The 17,527-nt window shown below is 49.1% G+C and overlaps 1 protein-coding gene across 5 annotated transcripts in view; it reads right to left on the minus strand.

Moving 5' to 3' along the window:
- Positions 1-17,527, minus strand: part of GRID2IP (Grid2 interacting protein) — a 64,826-nt gene that overhangs the window by 13,090 nt on the left and 34,209 nt on the right. For 3 of the 5 annotated variants that reach the window (XM_053365241.1, XM_053365240.1, XM_053365237.1), the window contains 11 exons: positions 15,337-15,520; positions 14,278-14,432; positions 10,658-10,765; positions 9,418-9,515; positions 9,209-9,326; positions 7,927-8,255; positions 5,990-6,433; positions 5,264-5,351; positions 3,189-3,278; positions 2,195-2,391; positions 300-455 (listed from right to left, as the gene is read on the minus strand). In XM_053365241.1, coding sequence (XP_053221216.1) covers positions 300-455; positions 2,195-2,391; positions 3,189-3,278; positions 5,264-5,351; positions 5,990-6,433; positions 7,927-8,255; positions 9,209-9,326; positions 9,418-9,515; positions 10,658-10,765; positions 14,278-14,432; positions 15,337-15,520 — 1,967 coding nt within the window. The remainder of the gene's footprint in view (positions 1-299; positions 456-2,194; positions 2,392-3,188; positions 3,279-5,263; positions 5,352-5,989; positions 6,434-7,926; positions 8,256-9,208; positions 9,327-9,417; positions 9,516-10,657; positions 10,766-14,277; positions 14,433-15,336; positions 15,521-17,527) is intronic. The other 2 variants (XM_053365239.1, XM_053365238.1) reach the window with 2 other exon arrangements.

Consider the following 17,527-nt stretch of genomic DNA (forward strand, 5'->3'; position numbering starts at 1 on the left):
GGAGCAGTCCTTTGCAAACAAAAAACAAAAAAGATGCACAATCACTCCAGGATTGTGCTTCTGTTCCATTCCTTTGTCAGATTTCTCAAAAGAAGCACTTGGAAAACATGGGAGGACCTTTCTGGAGTAATAAAGATGTCAGGTAAGAAGTGAGTTTGCCCGTTTGCATTCTAAATGCCTAGAGTTGTGAAGCCCTGCCACCCCTGGAACCAGGAGGGAAGGAGCCACCAAACTCTGGCTGAGTGAGAAGCGGCTGCCCCCTGGTGGTGCACACTAGCAACAAAACCACCTCTCCTGACCTCTAAGATCTTGGCCAGCTTCTTGCTGTTCTTCAGCTCCAGGGAGGCGTTGTAGATGCACTCGTAGCTGGCTGTGAGCTCCTCCATCTTCTCCGGCAGGGTGGTCTTGAAGTGGAGGCTGCGCAGGCGGGTCTTGTAGTCGGGTACCAAAAGCATCTGGAAGAGGAAGGAGGAAGGGAACAGGGAGGGGAGTCCCCACTTTATTCCACCATCTCTTTTCGCTACCACCAAAATTACTGAGGTCTGGGCAGGGCAGGGAAAAAATGCTTGGAGTGGGGGCTAGATCAGGCCCCTGAACCAAGGGCTAGCTGGCCCTCCTTTCAATTGACCCTCCCCACATCTGCTTTATAGAAGTGACAAGGGTGTTTAATAGAAACATGTCTTGGTTATCTCAAAGCCAGCAAGGATGGGTGGATCTATCAATTTCAGTTACTTGTTTGTCCAATCTTAATTGTAGTTTTCTACATGAGTTTGCAGAAATCCTCATGAAAATTCATCTGCAAATTTATCCTAACATACATATTTTTGCAAGGCAGTTTTCCTTAACAGAGTGTGATTTTGTGTGTTATTTTCACTAACATACACATTTAATGCAGGCTTTACCAATGTGTTTTAGTACATGTTACTGAGCTGGAAAACTGGGCTGCAAAATTCAGAGAAGTATGAATTTTGAAGGATTGCTGTGCTTTGGTTTGCACAACAATTTCAGAAAGCGTGACACAGGCCTTTTAGCAGGCAAACTGAATGGGATCCCCCGCCCAGTTCTTTGCCAGTGAGCATCTCCAGACCTTAATGTCAGAAGGGAATAGATCCAGTTTGAAAAGCATTTACGGGAGTCTCCAAACTCTTAGTAATTTGCAGTGTGCCAATTTGGCCAATTAAAATGGATTAAAGCATTCTGCTGCCCTTGGGCAAGAAATCTACCTGGAAAAAAATAGACTGACTTTCTGTGGTTAAGAAATAATGGGGAAGTGCATTGAAAAGTGTGGGACAAGCAAATGATTGACAGAAATACACAGAAACACCCCATAAGCAAATGAGCACGAATGTTCAATGTCATTTAACCTCCCCACAAACAATTAAAGATGAATGATCAATAGAGATCAGGCATGGCTGAACCTCTGCACAACTTTTGTACAAACAGATCCTGGTGAGTGCTCAGGAGCTTGCGTGTGCTAATGTCTCATGTGTGTGTGTGTTTTGAAGAACAGAGAAATCTCACATGGTCTTTTGAAGAACGGAGAAATCTTACATGGTCTTTTGATGAACTACACACCTGGCCTGAATCCATTCGTGGCCCGGTGGGTCACAGCCCCGCCCCTGCAGCCAGACTGATGCTCTCCCTCCTTGCCATGACACTAGGCCAACTTCCCTGCCTTTGTGTAGCACCTTGGTTTTCCCAAACTTAGGTTGCCAGCTGGTTTTGGACTACAACTCCCATCATCCCTAGCTAGCAGGACCAGTGATCAGGGGTGATGGAAGCTGTAGTCCAAAAACAGGTGGAGACCCAAGTTTGGGAAACCCTGGTTTAGACTAGTGGTTCACAAAGTGGACAGTAGTGCCCCCTGGGGGGCAATGGGATTAGCTAGGGGGTTGCTAAGAGGCAAGGGGGTGTCAGGGAGGTGCTGGAAGGGTAAATAACTATCAGACTTTGAAAAGCTGGGTTCACCAGGTCAATCTCATCCACTTTATTGCATTAATTAAACAAAATAGTTTGAATTGGATTTTGAATGCATGTGCATTTGTTAGTTGCTTTCTGAATTTTATTGTGTTGTTACCTTCCTTTGCAAACTACTATTCTGAAGACTGCTTTTTATAGGGTGGACGGCACTGGGGATGCGTTTATGGGACCAAGGGGGCCTGAAAAGATTCGGGAACCACTGGCTTAGACTCACCTGCAGCACAAACTGGTCCGGCTCGCTGAGTTTGCTGAGGCTGCCCTGGTAATTGTGGTACTGCTCCACTTCCTCTGCGTCAGGCGCATAGAGCAGCAGCTGCTTGATGTGAGAAGCCTCCAGGCGGTCGCTCTCCATGGTCAAGAGGATTTGGCGCAGCTCGATGTGGGAGAGCTTGAGGTGGGCAATTAAGATGGCTAGGCAGAGAAGAAGAGCGGGGTGGGCGCCCTGCCAAGGATTTCCAACCCAGAACCGACAGGCTGGGCCAGAGCACAAGTCCACCCATGGAAAGGACAGGCAAATCTGCCCATCTCAGGTTCTCATTTTCTTCCCTGTCTTGCCCATTCCTCCCCCCCCCCCATTTTCACACCAGGATTTTGGGGTGTTAGTCCTACTCAGACTAGGCCCACTGAAGCTAGTAGGCCTGGCTAACTGAGACTCATTCATTTCAATGGGTCTACTCTGTGTAGGACTTAGAGACCATGCTTTATTTTATATTTGTAAGTCTGCATGAAAATACTTATGCATGCTGAAGTTTCAGGAAATATGCACGTTTTTGCGTGCAGTTTCCCCATATGCAGTCCATTTTGGTTATTTTCACAAATATATGCATTTTTGTGCTCACTTTACCCTAACAGACACAGTATATATTTGGTTGGCAAAGTGCATTGCAAAATTCAAGCAAGGGAGAACTGCATTGTGGGTGGTGCTTTGGTTCAGGAACCATGAACTAGGTTGGTTCCCTTTAAAAACACAATCTGCGCACATTTCTTCCGTACCTTTAATGTTCCCCAACCCACAAGGGGAGCACCAGAAGGCCTTGCAGTGCTTCAGGGGATTGGCACCCCTAAAAATATCACAGTCCCCAGCCCCACCCCCTGAGTCCTGCCAAAAGAGACCCCAACCGGTATCGGCTCAGATATCTCTCTCTCTCGTTTACCTGCCTGCCTCTCGGCCCCTGGACCTGCTGCGTCCTTCACCTGGCGCTACTTACATGTGTTATAGGCCTTTTTGTGTGACAGAATCTCAACCACATCTTTCTTTTTCAAGGACTCTGGCAGGGGGCTCGGCTCTGGAAGAGAAACTGAAAGATTTAATCAGAGATAAGGACAGGGGTCGGAGGGATACGGGAAAAGAGAGAGAGAGAAAGAAGCGGATGGGATCAGGATGGGATGGAAACAAACGGAGCTTGCAGGGCTGGAAGTTTGCATGCTGGGTGGGGGTCCTTGAGCGCCGTCCTGAGCTTGCCCACCCCCGGCTGGAGAGAGAAGGAGACTCGGCTGCAAAAGGCAAGACAAGACATCAGATACACAGGAAATCCCAGACCCCAGTCCTATCATGGCTCACCCACTCTCCGTCCTATTTCTCCACCTGGGGTTCTCACGTGCAGTGCTTCTTCCTCAAGAGAGTCCCCTCGGCTTCTCTCATTCACCTGCCAAGCCTCTTCGCCTTTGCTGTACCCCCACTAGCCCCCCGCTCCTTAGCAGAGAGGTAAAGGTAAAGGGACCCCTGACCTTAGGGTCCAGTTGCGAACGACTTTGGGGTTGTGGCGCTCATCTCGCTTTATTGGCTGAGGGAGCCGGCGTACAGCTTCCGGGTCATGTGGCCAGCATGACTAAGCTGCTTCTGGCGAACCAGAACAGTGCACGGAAACACCATTTACCTTCCCGCCAGAGCGGTACCTATTTATCTACTTGCACTTTGACGTGCTTTCGAACTGCTAGGTTAGCAGGAGCAGGGACCGAGCAACGGGAGCTCACCCCGTCACGGGGATTTGAACTGCCGACCTTCTGATTAGCAAGCCCTAGGCTCTGTGGTTTAGACCACAGCGCCACCCACGTCCCTTTAGCAGAGAGGTAGTGCGGAATAAAATAACTTCTGGGGCTCCTTCAGGATTAGGGGCCCTGAAGCTTAAGCTTCATTAGTTTCAGAGTACATCTGCCCCCCATTCATACCATGCATAATTTTATAAATAGTAAAAGGTAAAGGTAAAGGACTGCTGGACAGTTAAGTCCAGTCAAAGGCGACTATGGGGTGCAGTGCTCATCTCGCTTTCAGGCCGATGGAGCTGGTGTTTGTCCACAGACAGCTTTCCGGGTCATGTGGCCAGCATGACTAAACTGCTTTTGGCGCAACGGAACACTGTGACTGAAGCCAGAGCACACAGGAACATCATTTACCTTCCCGCCACAGTGGTACCTATTTATTTACTTGCACTGGCGTGCTTTTGAACTGCTAGGTTAGCAGGAGCTGGAACAGAGCAACAGAAGCTCACCCCATTGCAGGGATTCAAACCGCTGACCTTCCGATCAGCAAGCCCGAGGCTCAATGGTTTAGACCACAGTGCCACCTATCACCCCTGACTCACCTTTTCTCTGAACTAAAAAGTCCCAAACATTGCAACCCTTATTCATAGGGGAGTTGCTCCACCCCCTTGATCGTTCTGGTTTTCCTTTCCTGGATCTTTCTCAATTCTGCAATGTCTTCTTTTGAGGTGAGGAGACCAGAATTGCACACAGTATCTCAGGTGTGGTCGCACCACAGATATGTCGAATGGCATTATGAAGTTGGCAGTTTTATTTCCAGCTCCTTTCCTAACAATTCCTAGCCTTCTCCACGGTTGCCACCCTCACATCTTCTCAATCTATGACTCAAGGACATGAAGGTGGGCTTGGCCTGGCAGCCCACCCAAAAGGGGAGGACACACAAGACACCAGGATGATGGGACAGAGAAAACAAAGGGAGCCCCCGCCCATTGAAACACAGAGGGAAGACAATCCCCTTAGAGACACAACCACCCCCTTGGAGAGAAGACAATGGCAAGGAGATGGTCATGCTTCTCCCACATCAATAGCCAAAGGGGATTGGGCAGCAACAGAGTTTGACAAGGGTTCACAAGCAGCCATTGTGCAAATTGTGCGCCCATCTCAGGACCATGGAGGGGACTCTGGCAAGATCCCCAAGACGAGAATGGCTTGGCTCTTGTTTCTCTCCCTCCACCCCCAGCTGCATCTGGCAGATGAGGGCTGCCGGTGCTTGTGGAGAGAGACAGACAGATAGAGGACTCACTCGCTGGCTTCTGGGTTCCAAAATGCAACTCCAGGTTGAGGTATTTGACCATGTCGCTCAGTTTGTCGTAGTCCGAGTCCTCCCCGAGCTGCGCAAGGAAAAGGCGTGGTCAATGATTCCAGAGGCCAAGAGCAGAAGGTAAACATGCTCTTTCTTCCATATCAGAAGCATACAAGAGGGACTTGGATGGTGCTCAAGCCGGCCTTTATCTGGCAATTTGGGGTCAACCACTGGGACACACAGAGAGAGACACACCTCCCCTGCAGAGAGGGACTTAAAGCAACATCATAGCTGGGTCTGGAACTGGCTGGAGAGAGCAGCCTCCCAGACAGACTTCCCTTGGGTTTGATACAGTGATTTGTTATCTGCAATGTTCGTCTGTCTCTTGCAGACCACAAGGACAGCTCCAGCCTCTTGCTATATATTTGGGGCACTTCTCCACAGCTACAAATGTGGAGGTTTGTGCCCCCCCAAAGTAAACAAACGAACACCGCCCGCAAAGTACTCTTGTGGCCTGCTTGATATGAAAAGTTGGACTGCCCTGCATTTTTCCACACATTAGTCAGCTGGAAAATTGGATCGCAACATTCAGAGATGAGCAAATCTCAAAGGATGGTTGTGGTTCGGTCTGTCTATTATTTCAGAGAGCGCAAACTGAGTGGGTGGACGTGGTGCGGGGGGAGATGTGCTTTTAAATGCAACTGAATGGAGCATCCTCAACATTACCTGTCCCCAGATGGTGCCTTCGGAATTCTCCACCTGCTCCCAGCGCAGCCGCTTGACGCTCATGTGCTTGGACTCGTTCCTGCGCTGAATGATGCCCTGAGTCACCGGAGGAAGAACACAGGGGACCGGAGGGGGCAGCGGAGGTGGAGGAGGTGGAGGGGCTTGCTGTGAGTGGCTGTCTGGGGGCTTGGGGTGGGGGGTAGAGGAGGAGGGAAAGGAGGAAGAGGAGGGAGTCTTCTTCACAGCCTCCGTGCTCCGGTGCTCCTCTTTGGGCTCGTGGGAGTGCAGCAGAGGCGGGAGTGGGGGTGGGCTGATGGGGGGCGGAGGGATGTGATCAGACAAGGTGGAGTAGGTCAAGGAGCTGCCTTCGCTGCTGCTCAGGTACTCGCTGGCGCTGCTCATGTCATTGGTGACGTAGCTGCCCTGGTCGTCGTGGAAACTCATCTGGGGAGAGAAAGACGAGAGATTAGATGGCTAAAGCACTCTGGAACTCCCTGCCAGTGGACATCAGGCAGGCACCCTCGCTGTTCACCTTTTCGGCACCTTTTGAAAACACTAGTGTTTAGACAAGCCTACCCAGATGTGGGGGACACGGGCGGCGCTGTGGGTTAAACCACAGAGCCTACGACTTGCTGATCAGAAGGTCGGCAGTTCGAATCCCCACGACGGGGTGAGCGCTCGTTGCTTGGTCCCTGCTCCTGCCAACCTAGCAGTTCGAAAGCACGTCAAAGTGCAAGTAGATAAATAGGTACCGCTCCGGCGGGAAGGTAAATGGTGTTTCCGTGTGCTGCTCTGGTACGCCAGAAGCGGCTTAGTCATGCTGGCCACATGACCCGGAAGCTGTACGCTGGCTCCCTTGGCCAATAAAGCGAGATGAGAGCCACAACCCCAGAGTCGGCCACAACTGGACCTAATGGTCACGGGTCCCTTTACCTTTACCCAGAGGTGGAGAATGCTGGTGTGTGGTTTAATCTGCTTTCAGTTTATTGTTGATTTTGTCCTCTGTTTTACAGAGTTGTTCTTGCTGATGATTTTATTGTTTCGTTCTGTTTGAGGGGTGTTGGGTTTTTTTAAAAAAAACCAATCAAACAGTGTATAAATTCTATGCAATAAATAAATAGATGGGTCATCTCAAGAGGCAGCTCCAGAGCACCAGAAGATGCCTTTCGCAAGAGGGGTTCTGGGATGCCAAAGGATGCCATTGGCATTGTTAAGGGGTGGCCCAGAAGGACAGAGGCCCACACCATTTGTACTGGGCCCTGTATCTCCTGCACCTCCCTTCGTTGGCTGGTGGGAAGGGGGCTTCATTGTAAAAACAAGCTTGCTTACAGGGCAGTTCCTGGACTGGGCTAGGCTGGCCTCAGGCGCCCGTGCTCTGGTGGCATCCTGTCTGAGTTACTGCATTGTACTGTGGGGGGGGGGCTGCCCTTGAAGATGGTCTGTAGGGTTGGAAGGGACCCAAAGGATAATCTAGCCCAAACCCCTGCAATCAATATCAATCAATAATATTGTTGCTGATATGCTTGCTGTCCTGGAAACATTTGGGAGTAAGAGCTGGATATAAATTGAAATTATTATTGTTATTATTATTATTATGACACCAGCTACCAGCCTTCATTTATCAAGAGGCCTCCATGCAAACAAATTAGCATATGCACAATGTATTCAAATTTATTCCATGGGTCTTCACCCTATGTCCTATATGCACCAAACCACAATGCCCCTGGGCATTGCCTTGGTTTTGCCCACAGGTTGAAGTATTATGGGATGCCCATTCCACCATGTTTCAACATTCCCCACCTACACCCTCCAAATTTCTGGGTGCAGGATTGGGTGGCAGGGGGCAAGGTGCCCAGTCAGAGGGTGAAAACTTGCCAAGGAAGCTTCCCCCCAGCACTTTTTACTGGAGAAGCAAAGCGCCACCCTCTCTCTCCCACCTCCTCGTAGTCATTCTCGGGCGTGAGGAAGTCATCCACAATGGTGATCCGGTGCCCCAGCTGCTCACTCAGAGCGTCCAGGAAGCGGTCCGTATCCCGGCTGCGTGGCGGGCGGGAGAAGGTGAAGAGCTTCTTCCTCCGGGAGAGCGGGCTGAGGGCGTAGCCTGTGTGCTTCGGGGACGGGGCGGGGCTGCAGTCCAGGCTGACGTAGGGGTTGGATTCGGTGCTGCAGGGGGAGGGGATCCCACCGTGCGAGTGGTAGTAGCACGGTTGGTCAGGTGGAGGGTGGTCGTTCTGCCAGGAGATGCTCAGGCCCGACTTCCGTGCACCTGTAGAGGGTTGGAAAGGGAACAAAGCGGTTCTGTTGGATTTGGCCTTGCCCTGCAAAGGGGGCAGGGCAGCCGATAATTATGGCTCTGAGTTTGCAGAATGTCCACATGTGCAGACCTTGGAATGGAATCAAATCACTGCAGAGTAGGGAGTTAATATGCGGAGACAGCATAGTGTAGTGGTTAGAATGTCTGACTGGAACCTGGGAGACCCGGGTTCAAATCCCCATTTGAACATAAAGCTCATTGGGTGACCTCAACCCAGGCACTGCCTCTCAGCCTAACCTACCTCACAGGGTTGTTGTGGGGAATAAATCGGGAGGGAAAGAACTATTTGTGCCACTTTGAGCACCTTAGAGAGAAAAAAGGTGGGAAAGCAATACAATAAATAAATAATGGCCAGTTGATCCCATACAGCTAAACTTGTGCATCTTAAAAAAACAAGCAAACTTGGTGCCAAGTTGGGATGGGTAAATCTGTCAATTCAGGTTTTACATTCTTCCAACTCAATGCTGAGCTCTTCATACTTCTGCATCTGTTTACATTTTTTAAAAAGGGCTCCTGAAAATTCACTGGGATTTTTGTGTACATCTATCCTCCCTTTCGGAGCTGCAGAAACACAGCCAGCTCCCTTAACTGTTCCTCACAAGGGTTTGTTTCCGGACCCTTGATCATCTTGGTCACCCTCCTCTGCACTCCTCCTTCCAGCTTGTCAATATCCTTCTTAAACTGGGGTGCCCAGAACAGGACACAGGGCTCCAGGTGGGGTCTGACCAAGCAGTTGAATCGAGTGGTATTATCACTTCCCTTGATCTGAAAACTATATGGGTGGAGTTATCCCAGCATGCACCAGTCCTCTGACTTTTGTGATGCATTATGTGCACCATCTCAAATTCACAAGTCGCTTCTGCTGCCAAGCCAAGACACAAGGAGGGTGGGGAGTATATTTTCACCTGCTGGGTTTCCTTGCTCTGGAATGGGAGGTGATGTCCTGTGCATGGCTAAGTTGCCCAGCTTCCCTCCAAAGCCAGTGGTCAGCCTGGTTTCCAGTTCTGCATAGACAGCAGACATCTGAAAAAAAGCAGAGGGAAGGAAGGAGTCCCTGTGCGCTCAGCTGCCTGCCTGGTCCCACCCCTCCTCAATAGCCAGACCCAGAACTCACCATTTTGGGGTTGGGCGTCTCGGGAAGGGAAGTCCCATCCCCCGCTTGCCTCTCCCCTGCAGCCAAGCGGACTGGCACCTCAGTGGCTTCGCTGGGACCTGATGGGGAGAGAAATGGAGAGGCAGCAGGGGCAGAAGCTGCTAGAGGTGGCTGGGGACCAATTGGGACTGGCAGAGTGGAAAGCAGGGGCACAGGTGAGGCCAGAACCAATGGCAGGTAGAGCCAACGCATCCTAGTTTTGTCCCCATCCTAGTGCCCAGCTGAGTTCTGCAAGGCAACATCCCGGCTATGAAGAAGGAAGCTGGCCGCCAGTTCTTCTCCACAGCAACACTGTCCTTGTTGCACCATGGCAAAACAGCCAAAGGTAGGGGAGTCCAAAGCAGGAAAGCAGGAACCTCATATTCTCAAGCCACGCAAGAGCCACTGTGCATTCCATGGCATGTCCCAAAAAAGTGAAGAGCTGGACTGGGGAACCTTTGGGAGAGGGTGTATGTGGCTCTCCAGGGCTCTCTGTCTGACCCCCAGAAATCTCCCCCAGCCACACCCTTCCCCACAAAGGAAGAAGTGCCTTTGTTGTTTAATCATCATGAAAATTCATCAGTGCAAATTTCTCCTAATAAACACTTTTTTTGCAATTTTGATTCATGTACAGTCATACCTCGGGTTACAAACGCTTCAGGTTGCTTTTTTTTGGGTTACGGACCCGCTGAAACCCGGAAGTACCAGAACAGGTTACTTCTGGGTTTCGGCGGTCGCACATGCGCAGAAGCACTAAATTGCGCTTTGCGCAATTGCAGAAGCACAGAATCGCAACCCGTGAGTGCGCAGACACGGTGCTGCGGGTTGCAAAACATGCCTCCTGCACAGATCACGTTTGCAACCTGAGCGTCCACTGTACACATTTTTGCAAGCAATTTCCCTTAATGCGCTGCAGTCTCGCTACATTGCTTTCACTAATATATGCACATTTATGCACACTTTACCTTCATACATGCATATTTATAGACATTTCTTGGGCGGGAAACTGCATTGCAAAGTGTGTGGATTTCAAAGGAGGGCTGAGCTTCAGCTTTCATATTGTTTCAGGAAGTGAGAATTGGATAGATTTGCCTCTCAATGAGAACTGAAGCAGATTTCTCCACCATCCCAACCTCCTGCATATCAGCCGGTGAGTGGAGCTAGTCAAAAGTGGGAAGGAACAGAAAGACAATCTTCTGAGAACACACAGAGTGTGACCTACCTCCAGCTCCACTGCCCTCAGGACTGTGGGTGGGGACACTTTCCCGGCACGCTGAGGCCCCCCGCATGGAGCTGCGGTGCCGATCCTCTACCTCTGTCTCAACTGCGGCTGAAAAAGAAGTGGAACTGCCTGAGAGATGCCCAAGGCTGCAGTGTTTGGGACTTGACAGTCCCGATTGAAGGAGAGTAAGAGGAGGCAGGAGAGAAGCTTATCAAATCATACACCGCATGGATGGTTTTTGTCTCCATCAGTTGTAACGCTAGAACTCATGGGCATCCAATGAAGATGAACGTTGGAAGAGTCAAGACACAAAAGAAAGTCCTTCTTCATGCAGCACATAATTAAACTATGGAACTCCCTTCCACAGGAGGCAGCGATGGTCATGAGTTGCAATGTTAGGAGAGAGGGAGAAAAACTTCTCTTTATCCACTTTCTCCAAATCATGCATAATTGTATAAGTTTCCTCTCAGGGTTCATCCACACTTCCTCTGGTCCAGCTGTTTCCTCCCAGAGAAAACTGCTCTTCGGTGCTCAATTGGAGCAGACAGCAATACAAGTCTTCTACAGATTGCTGTTTGTTCTGATTTAGAGCTAAAGAGTAGATTATCCCTGGGAACAGAGTGCGGCAGAGAGAAAACCGCAAGCGGAAGTGTGGACAAGCCCTTTATACCCTTTCTCTAACTAAAAATCCCCAGATGCTCAAAGGGGAGTCATTGGGGTTGCTCTTTTCTGAACCGTGGGGACATCCAGCAATAACAAATGCATGGAGGATAAGGCTATCAGCAGCTAGTAGCCACAATGGCTGTGTATGACCTCCAGTAACAGAGGTGGAATGCTTCCCCATATAACTTGCAAGGAATCATAAGTGGGGAGTGTTGATGTTGGATCCAAGGTCCTGCTTGCAGGTTTCCCGGAAGAGGAATCCAGTTGGCCACTGTGAGAACAGGTTGATGGACTAAATAGCCCCCGCCCCCGTGAGATCCAGCACTGCAGGGCCCTTCATAACAACAGCAACTATTTTATTATTTGTACCCCACCCATCTGACTGGGTTGCCCCAGCCTCTCCTGGTGGCTTCCAACAAATATAAAAGCATCATAAAACAACCAACATTAAAAACTTCCCCATACAGGGCTGCCTTCAGATGCCTTCTAAAAGTTGTACAGTATAGCTATTTATCTCCTTGACATCTGTTGGGAGGGCGTTCCACAGGGAGGGTGCCACTACAGAGAAGTCCCTCCGCCCGGTTCTCTTCTCATCAACTTCCTGAAGGAATCATGGGCTATAAATGACAAAAGTAACATTCAGGGCAAGGGCATGGAATAGAATCCAGGGGGCTGGGCTTCAGCAGCTCCCAACCAGCTATGGCTACATCCAGCACAGCCACACTGGGGGTTTCTGGTCAAACTCTCCATCCATTCATTCCAAGACTACAGGACCTGTTCCTGGGAGGGCTGTAGCTCAGTGATAGAACACCTGCTTTGCATGCAGAAGGTCCCAAGTTCAAATCCTGACAAAGGTTATATCTAACCTTCAGAGGACATCTGAAGGCAGCCCTGTCTAAGGAAGCTATTTAGTGTGGTGGTGTTGTTGTTGTATCCAGGTAAGGCTGGGAAATGCTCACTGGCTGAATCCCTGGAGAGTCCCTGCCAGTCAGTGTAGACAATACTGAGTCAGTCTAAAGCAGGTTCCCATGATCTTCCTCATAGCTGCTTTTGCTCTTTGTGACAGGGCTGGTGTGTTTACACACATTCTCTCAGGCGCCTGCTCTCCCAAAGCGCCCTCTCCCCTTTGGCCTCGATGGCGCTTGAGCTGCTCCCTGGTGTAAAAATAATCTCATTGCCACAAACACGGGCATTTGCTCGCAAATAACTGTTCCCCAAAGCCGAAGATTAAGACCTTTCATTCTAAATTTACCCTGCTGGGGACCTAATGCCCACAATCCCCTAAAACACACAGCTGGTGCTGAGGTTGCCACAGCAACTGGAGAGAGCAACAGTGAGGGAAGGAGGTGGGGTGGGCCCTTCACGGCAGGAACTCGGGTGATGCTTTAATACCCACACACCACCACTGCTGCTCTGTAGCAAGGACACTTTCCCTAAAAGAGAGCTTCGCGGGCTGGTATTTTTACGAGCTGGCTGGATTCCTTAACTTATGGGTGGCAAATGCAGCCCTCCACACCTTTCTGTCTGGCCCTCAGGACTCTTCCCTGAGCGCTTTTGCTTGGTTGGAATGTGCCCAGCGCTGTGATAATGCCTCTTGCTTGCCTGGGTGCAGAGATATAAATGGATGTCACTCCTGTGTGGCTGGAATGCACCTGTTTTCCGTGGATTGTGTCCAGCTAAGTTTTAATCAGCATTAGACCCATGGAAATGAATACACCTAAGTTAAATCACACTCACTGATTTCAATGGGTCTACTATAAGGGTGACTAATGCTGGGCACACAACCCCATTGTATTCATATAGAGCATTTCGTCCCAAGTGGTCTCGACGTTATTTACACGGTCGTAAATCTAATTCCAAGTTAACAGAATGTACTAGAAATAGCTGCAAGTTATCAATAACAAAACTAAAAACAAACAAACCCAATACTATAATACAAAAAGGGCTCAAAAACCATCTAACTAAAGTCTGAAAAGTGAAAGGAAAGTAAATTTAAGCATTTCATGCCAAAAGCAGCTCCATCTAGAATAGCTGTTTTGGTTTGTATCTCATTCCGAGAAGTGCAAATTAGGTAGTTTCCCATTAAAGTGCAGACAAAAAAGAAATTCTCACTCACTGCTATCTTGAACATGACAACATAAGAAGCACCTGCTTGCTGGATCAGGCCCTAGGGGGTCCATCAAAGCTCAGCATCCTGTTCTCATTGTAACCAACCAAATGCCCCACTAGGAAACTCAAAAGCAGGCTCTGCCCAGACCCTCTCCTGGCTTGTGATCCTTGGTGACTGGCACTCAGGGGCAAATGTGCTCTGCATATGGCTTGAGTAATATCCAAGGCAACACGGTGACCAAGTACAACAATGCGATGTCAATATGAACTCTTTATATAATCTATACAGAACATTGAACAGTATGAAATATATGAAATATGCACTCTCTGCAAAACCAAATAAACAGAAATCTTATAAATCTCTGAAAATCACAAAATATGCACTCTTGATGGATTCTCTTGAAAACATAGAACCAAATAAGCGTAAGTCTTATAAGTCTCTGAAAGTCTTTGTAGAATATGCAAGTCTCTGAAAGAAGCAAAGGGTCAGATTCTATGTTTCATACTGTTCAATGTTCTGTATAGATTATATAAAGAGTTCTATGTTTTCAAGAGAATCAATCAAGAGTGCATATTTTGTGACTTTCAGAGATTTATCTGTTTCTGTTTATTTGGTTTTGCAGAGAGTGCATATTTCATATATTTCATACTGTTCAATGTTCTGTATAGATTATATAAAGAGTTCATATTGACATCGCATTGTTGTACTTGGTCATCGTGTTGCCATGGATATTACTGATAATTGTTTGCAACACAGGGGTTTAATATGTTTGGCTTGAGACAGACACTCGAGCTACTGAGCAGTGCCACCCACGGGTGCTCCTCCCCACCAGGTGCTGGCTGCTCACCTGCCACTGATTTGTAGCCAAGGAACCTGGTGATCTTCTGCTGGCAGTGCTCTTGCTCCTCGTACGTCAGCAGCTGGTAGATGAACTGCCAGATGACCTGCTTGGAGGGGGTGTCCAGGACTGGATAGACGTCCACTATGAGGGTGTCTATGTTCCTGGACGAGACAAGAGAAAATACAACAGTGTTTTTGGGGGGAGCTGGAAAATAGGATGCAGTGTTCTTTGGCGCCACCAGGAGATGCCCTGGTCTGTTGACCTCTGCTGCCCCTGTGCCTTTAAAAGGAAATCTGACTGGCACAAATTAGTTAGGTGAGGCTTCCCACATTGCTTGTCCTCCTTGCCAGCAAGAAAGCCTCACTTTTGTCAGGTTGCTACTGAAGGCACTTGAGAATTCAAAGATGCCTCCCATCTTTCCATAGGAAGATTTAAGTTCTGTCTTGCTAGATCACAGCTTTCCAAACTGTGTGTCGCAACACATTAGTATGTTGGCTGCAGTGTGTAAGTGCATCAAATGAACACTCCCCATGCTCCTTCTGGGGCTAGAAAGCAGTTAGTTTAACCTCTGGGTTGCTAGTAAAACTGAATTACTGTCACGAAATGATGTAAAACTGAATTACCGTGTCACTTGTCTAAAAAGCGTGTCACCAGCATGAAAAGTTTGGAAAGCTCTGAGCTAGATAGTGCTATCAGGAAGAGACAGCTCTGCTTGGAATTAGGTTGGTTGCAATAAGACATCAGGGCAAGTTAGACCTGCCTTAGCCCACTTGCTGGCACATGGTGTCAGAAGTGGGACATTTTCTTAATAACATACCTCTGGTGGAGATGGAGACCCACCCACCAGCTCCTGGTGCTAGCCTTGAACTGCAAGCCCCTGGCTCCTGATGAAAGGAATTGCATGGACGCAGCTGTCAAAGTGTTGGGTCTACAAGAACCACACTAGGCCCGGATGCAGGACTCAGGTAACAGAGAGCACATGCTAAATGGATGCTGCTGCAGGTCCTAACAGGGCTTTGGGTGCCCCACTCAGAAATGAATGGAGGGAATAACCAGCAAGGCTACCTGTGCTGGAAGAAACTCTCCAGTGCTTTGCAGATTGTGTAGCGCTCTGGCGGCGTAAGCAGGTGTTCCAGCTGCTGGTGGAAGGTCCTCCCTTGGATCTTGATGCTGGAGGGCAGGATCTCAGCAACCCACTGCAAGGAGGTGAGTGCCGAAGAGGAGTTGGGGCTCTCCGATGACTCGCCGTCTGCACATAAATGGATAAATCATGGCAAAGCAGGAAAAGAGGCAGGTGTGCCTTTGAGCCAAGGTAGGAGATTGGGGCATGAACCCTCCAGTGACCATTCAGCATAAGAAAGGGTTTGGGGGGGTTGCACAATAAAGGCACCACTTTCCCTCTCATTTTGACTGTGCAAATCTTTGCATTGCCCCTCAATGTGGTAGGAAGAGAGGAAACTGCCTTAGTCAGCCCCTTAGGTCCATCCAGCTGAGTATTGTCAGGGACCTTTTGCATCCACAGCATGTGCTCTAGCACTGAGATAGAGCCCTTTCCCTGAAAATAAGATTCTAGTTCTCATAAAGTAAAGGATCATTAGGCCCAGTCGTAAACCGACTCTGGGGTTGCAGTGCTCATCTCGCTTTACTGGCCGAGGGAGCCGGCGTACAGCTTCCGGGTCATGTGGCCAGCATGACTAAACCGCTTCTGGCAAACCAGAGCAGCGCACGGAAACGCCGTTTACCTTCCCGCAGGAGCAGTACTTATTTATCTACTTACACTTTGACGTGCTTTCGAACTGCTAGGTGGGCAGGAGCAGGGACCGAGTAACGGGAGCTCACCCTGTCGTGGGGATTTGAACCACCGACCCTCTGATCAGCAAGTCCTAGGCTCTGTGGTTTAACCCACAGCGCCACCCATGTCCCTTCTCGTCCCCACCCGTTCTCATGGTTTGGGATAAAGGGCCAAATTATAAGGGCACAGGAAACTTCCTTTTCCCGAGTCAGACCCCTGGTCCATCTAGCTCAGTACTATCTACACTGACTGGCAGCAACCCTCCAGGATTTCATATATTGATGCTGGGGATTGAACCTGGGACCTTCTGCAGGCAAAGCAGGTGCTCTACCACTAAGCTACGGCCTTTCCCCAGACCTAGCAAAGTGACTTATCTCTCTATACTTCCCATATACAGGAGTGATACAAACAACAGCGCCACTTCCACCGTGATGTGCACGAGTTTTCTCATGAGTTAGTCCCATTCAGGGGCTTATTCACTAGTAAGTGTGCTTAGGGCTGCAGCCTTAATGCTCATGGATGGCATAGGATTTGGACCGTGTTTAAGAATTCGAGCAATACTCTCCCCATATCCACCTGGCAGCTCTATGAAATTTCATGCGATTTGTTTCTGCGGTGCCAAAGGAGCGGATGTTGACTTCCGTTACCTCCCTAAAGCAGACAACCGCCTATTTTGCAAAATCACAAGCTACAAACTGCTCCTGTCCAAAAGCTATGTAGCAGGTTGTTAAACCTTCGTATGTTTGAAGGGATGTGGTCCGGAAAGAACCCCCACCGTGATAAATCAGAGTTAGCATTCCCCCTGGAAGTTTAGCTGACATGAACAATGCCCAGTCCTCACCACCCTGGTGTAATCACTGCTCTGAACCTGTCTTTTAAAGTGGCAGTGCTTCCCAATTCCTCCCTCTCAAAGCACGTGACTCCATCCCAAGCAAAAAAACAAAACAAAAACCCAGTGAATCCTCTTGCAAATCTTTGGTGGCTCCAAATATTAACTTTCCCCAACACAGAGATCACTCAGGGTACTGATAGCATGGCATCGCTTGTGTCCATCCTTTGAAACAGTCACATTCTCCTTTCAAGCCCTATGAGGTAATTTTTATTTTATTTTGTTGAAACAATTTAACTACAACACTAAACCACTGAACTACAACAGTCTCTAAGCCAGGCATGGCCAAACTTGGCCCTCCAGATGTTTTGGGACTACAGTTCCCATCATCCCTGACCACTGGTCCTGTTAGCTAGGGATGATGGGAGTTGTGGTCCCAAAACATCTGGAGGGCTGAGTTTGGGGGTGCCTGACCTGGGAACCTTCTGCATGCAAAGCAGGGGCTCTGCTACTAAGCTGCAGTCTTCCCCAGGCTGATCTTCTCTTTGCCACTTGGGAACTGTAGTTCTGTGAGCACCTTGACTTCCCTCTGACATAGACTCTTAGAAATGCATGGCTGTATTCCATGCTGTGCC

This window comes from Podarcis raffonei, chromosome 14, assembly GCF_027172205.1.
Source record: "Podarcis raffonei isolate rPodRaf1 chromosome 14, rPodRaf1.pri, whole genome shotgun sequence".
Taxonomy (NCBI): domain Eukaryota; kingdom Metazoa; phylum Chordata; class Lepidosauria; order Squamata; family Lacertidae; genus Podarcis; species Podarcis raffonei.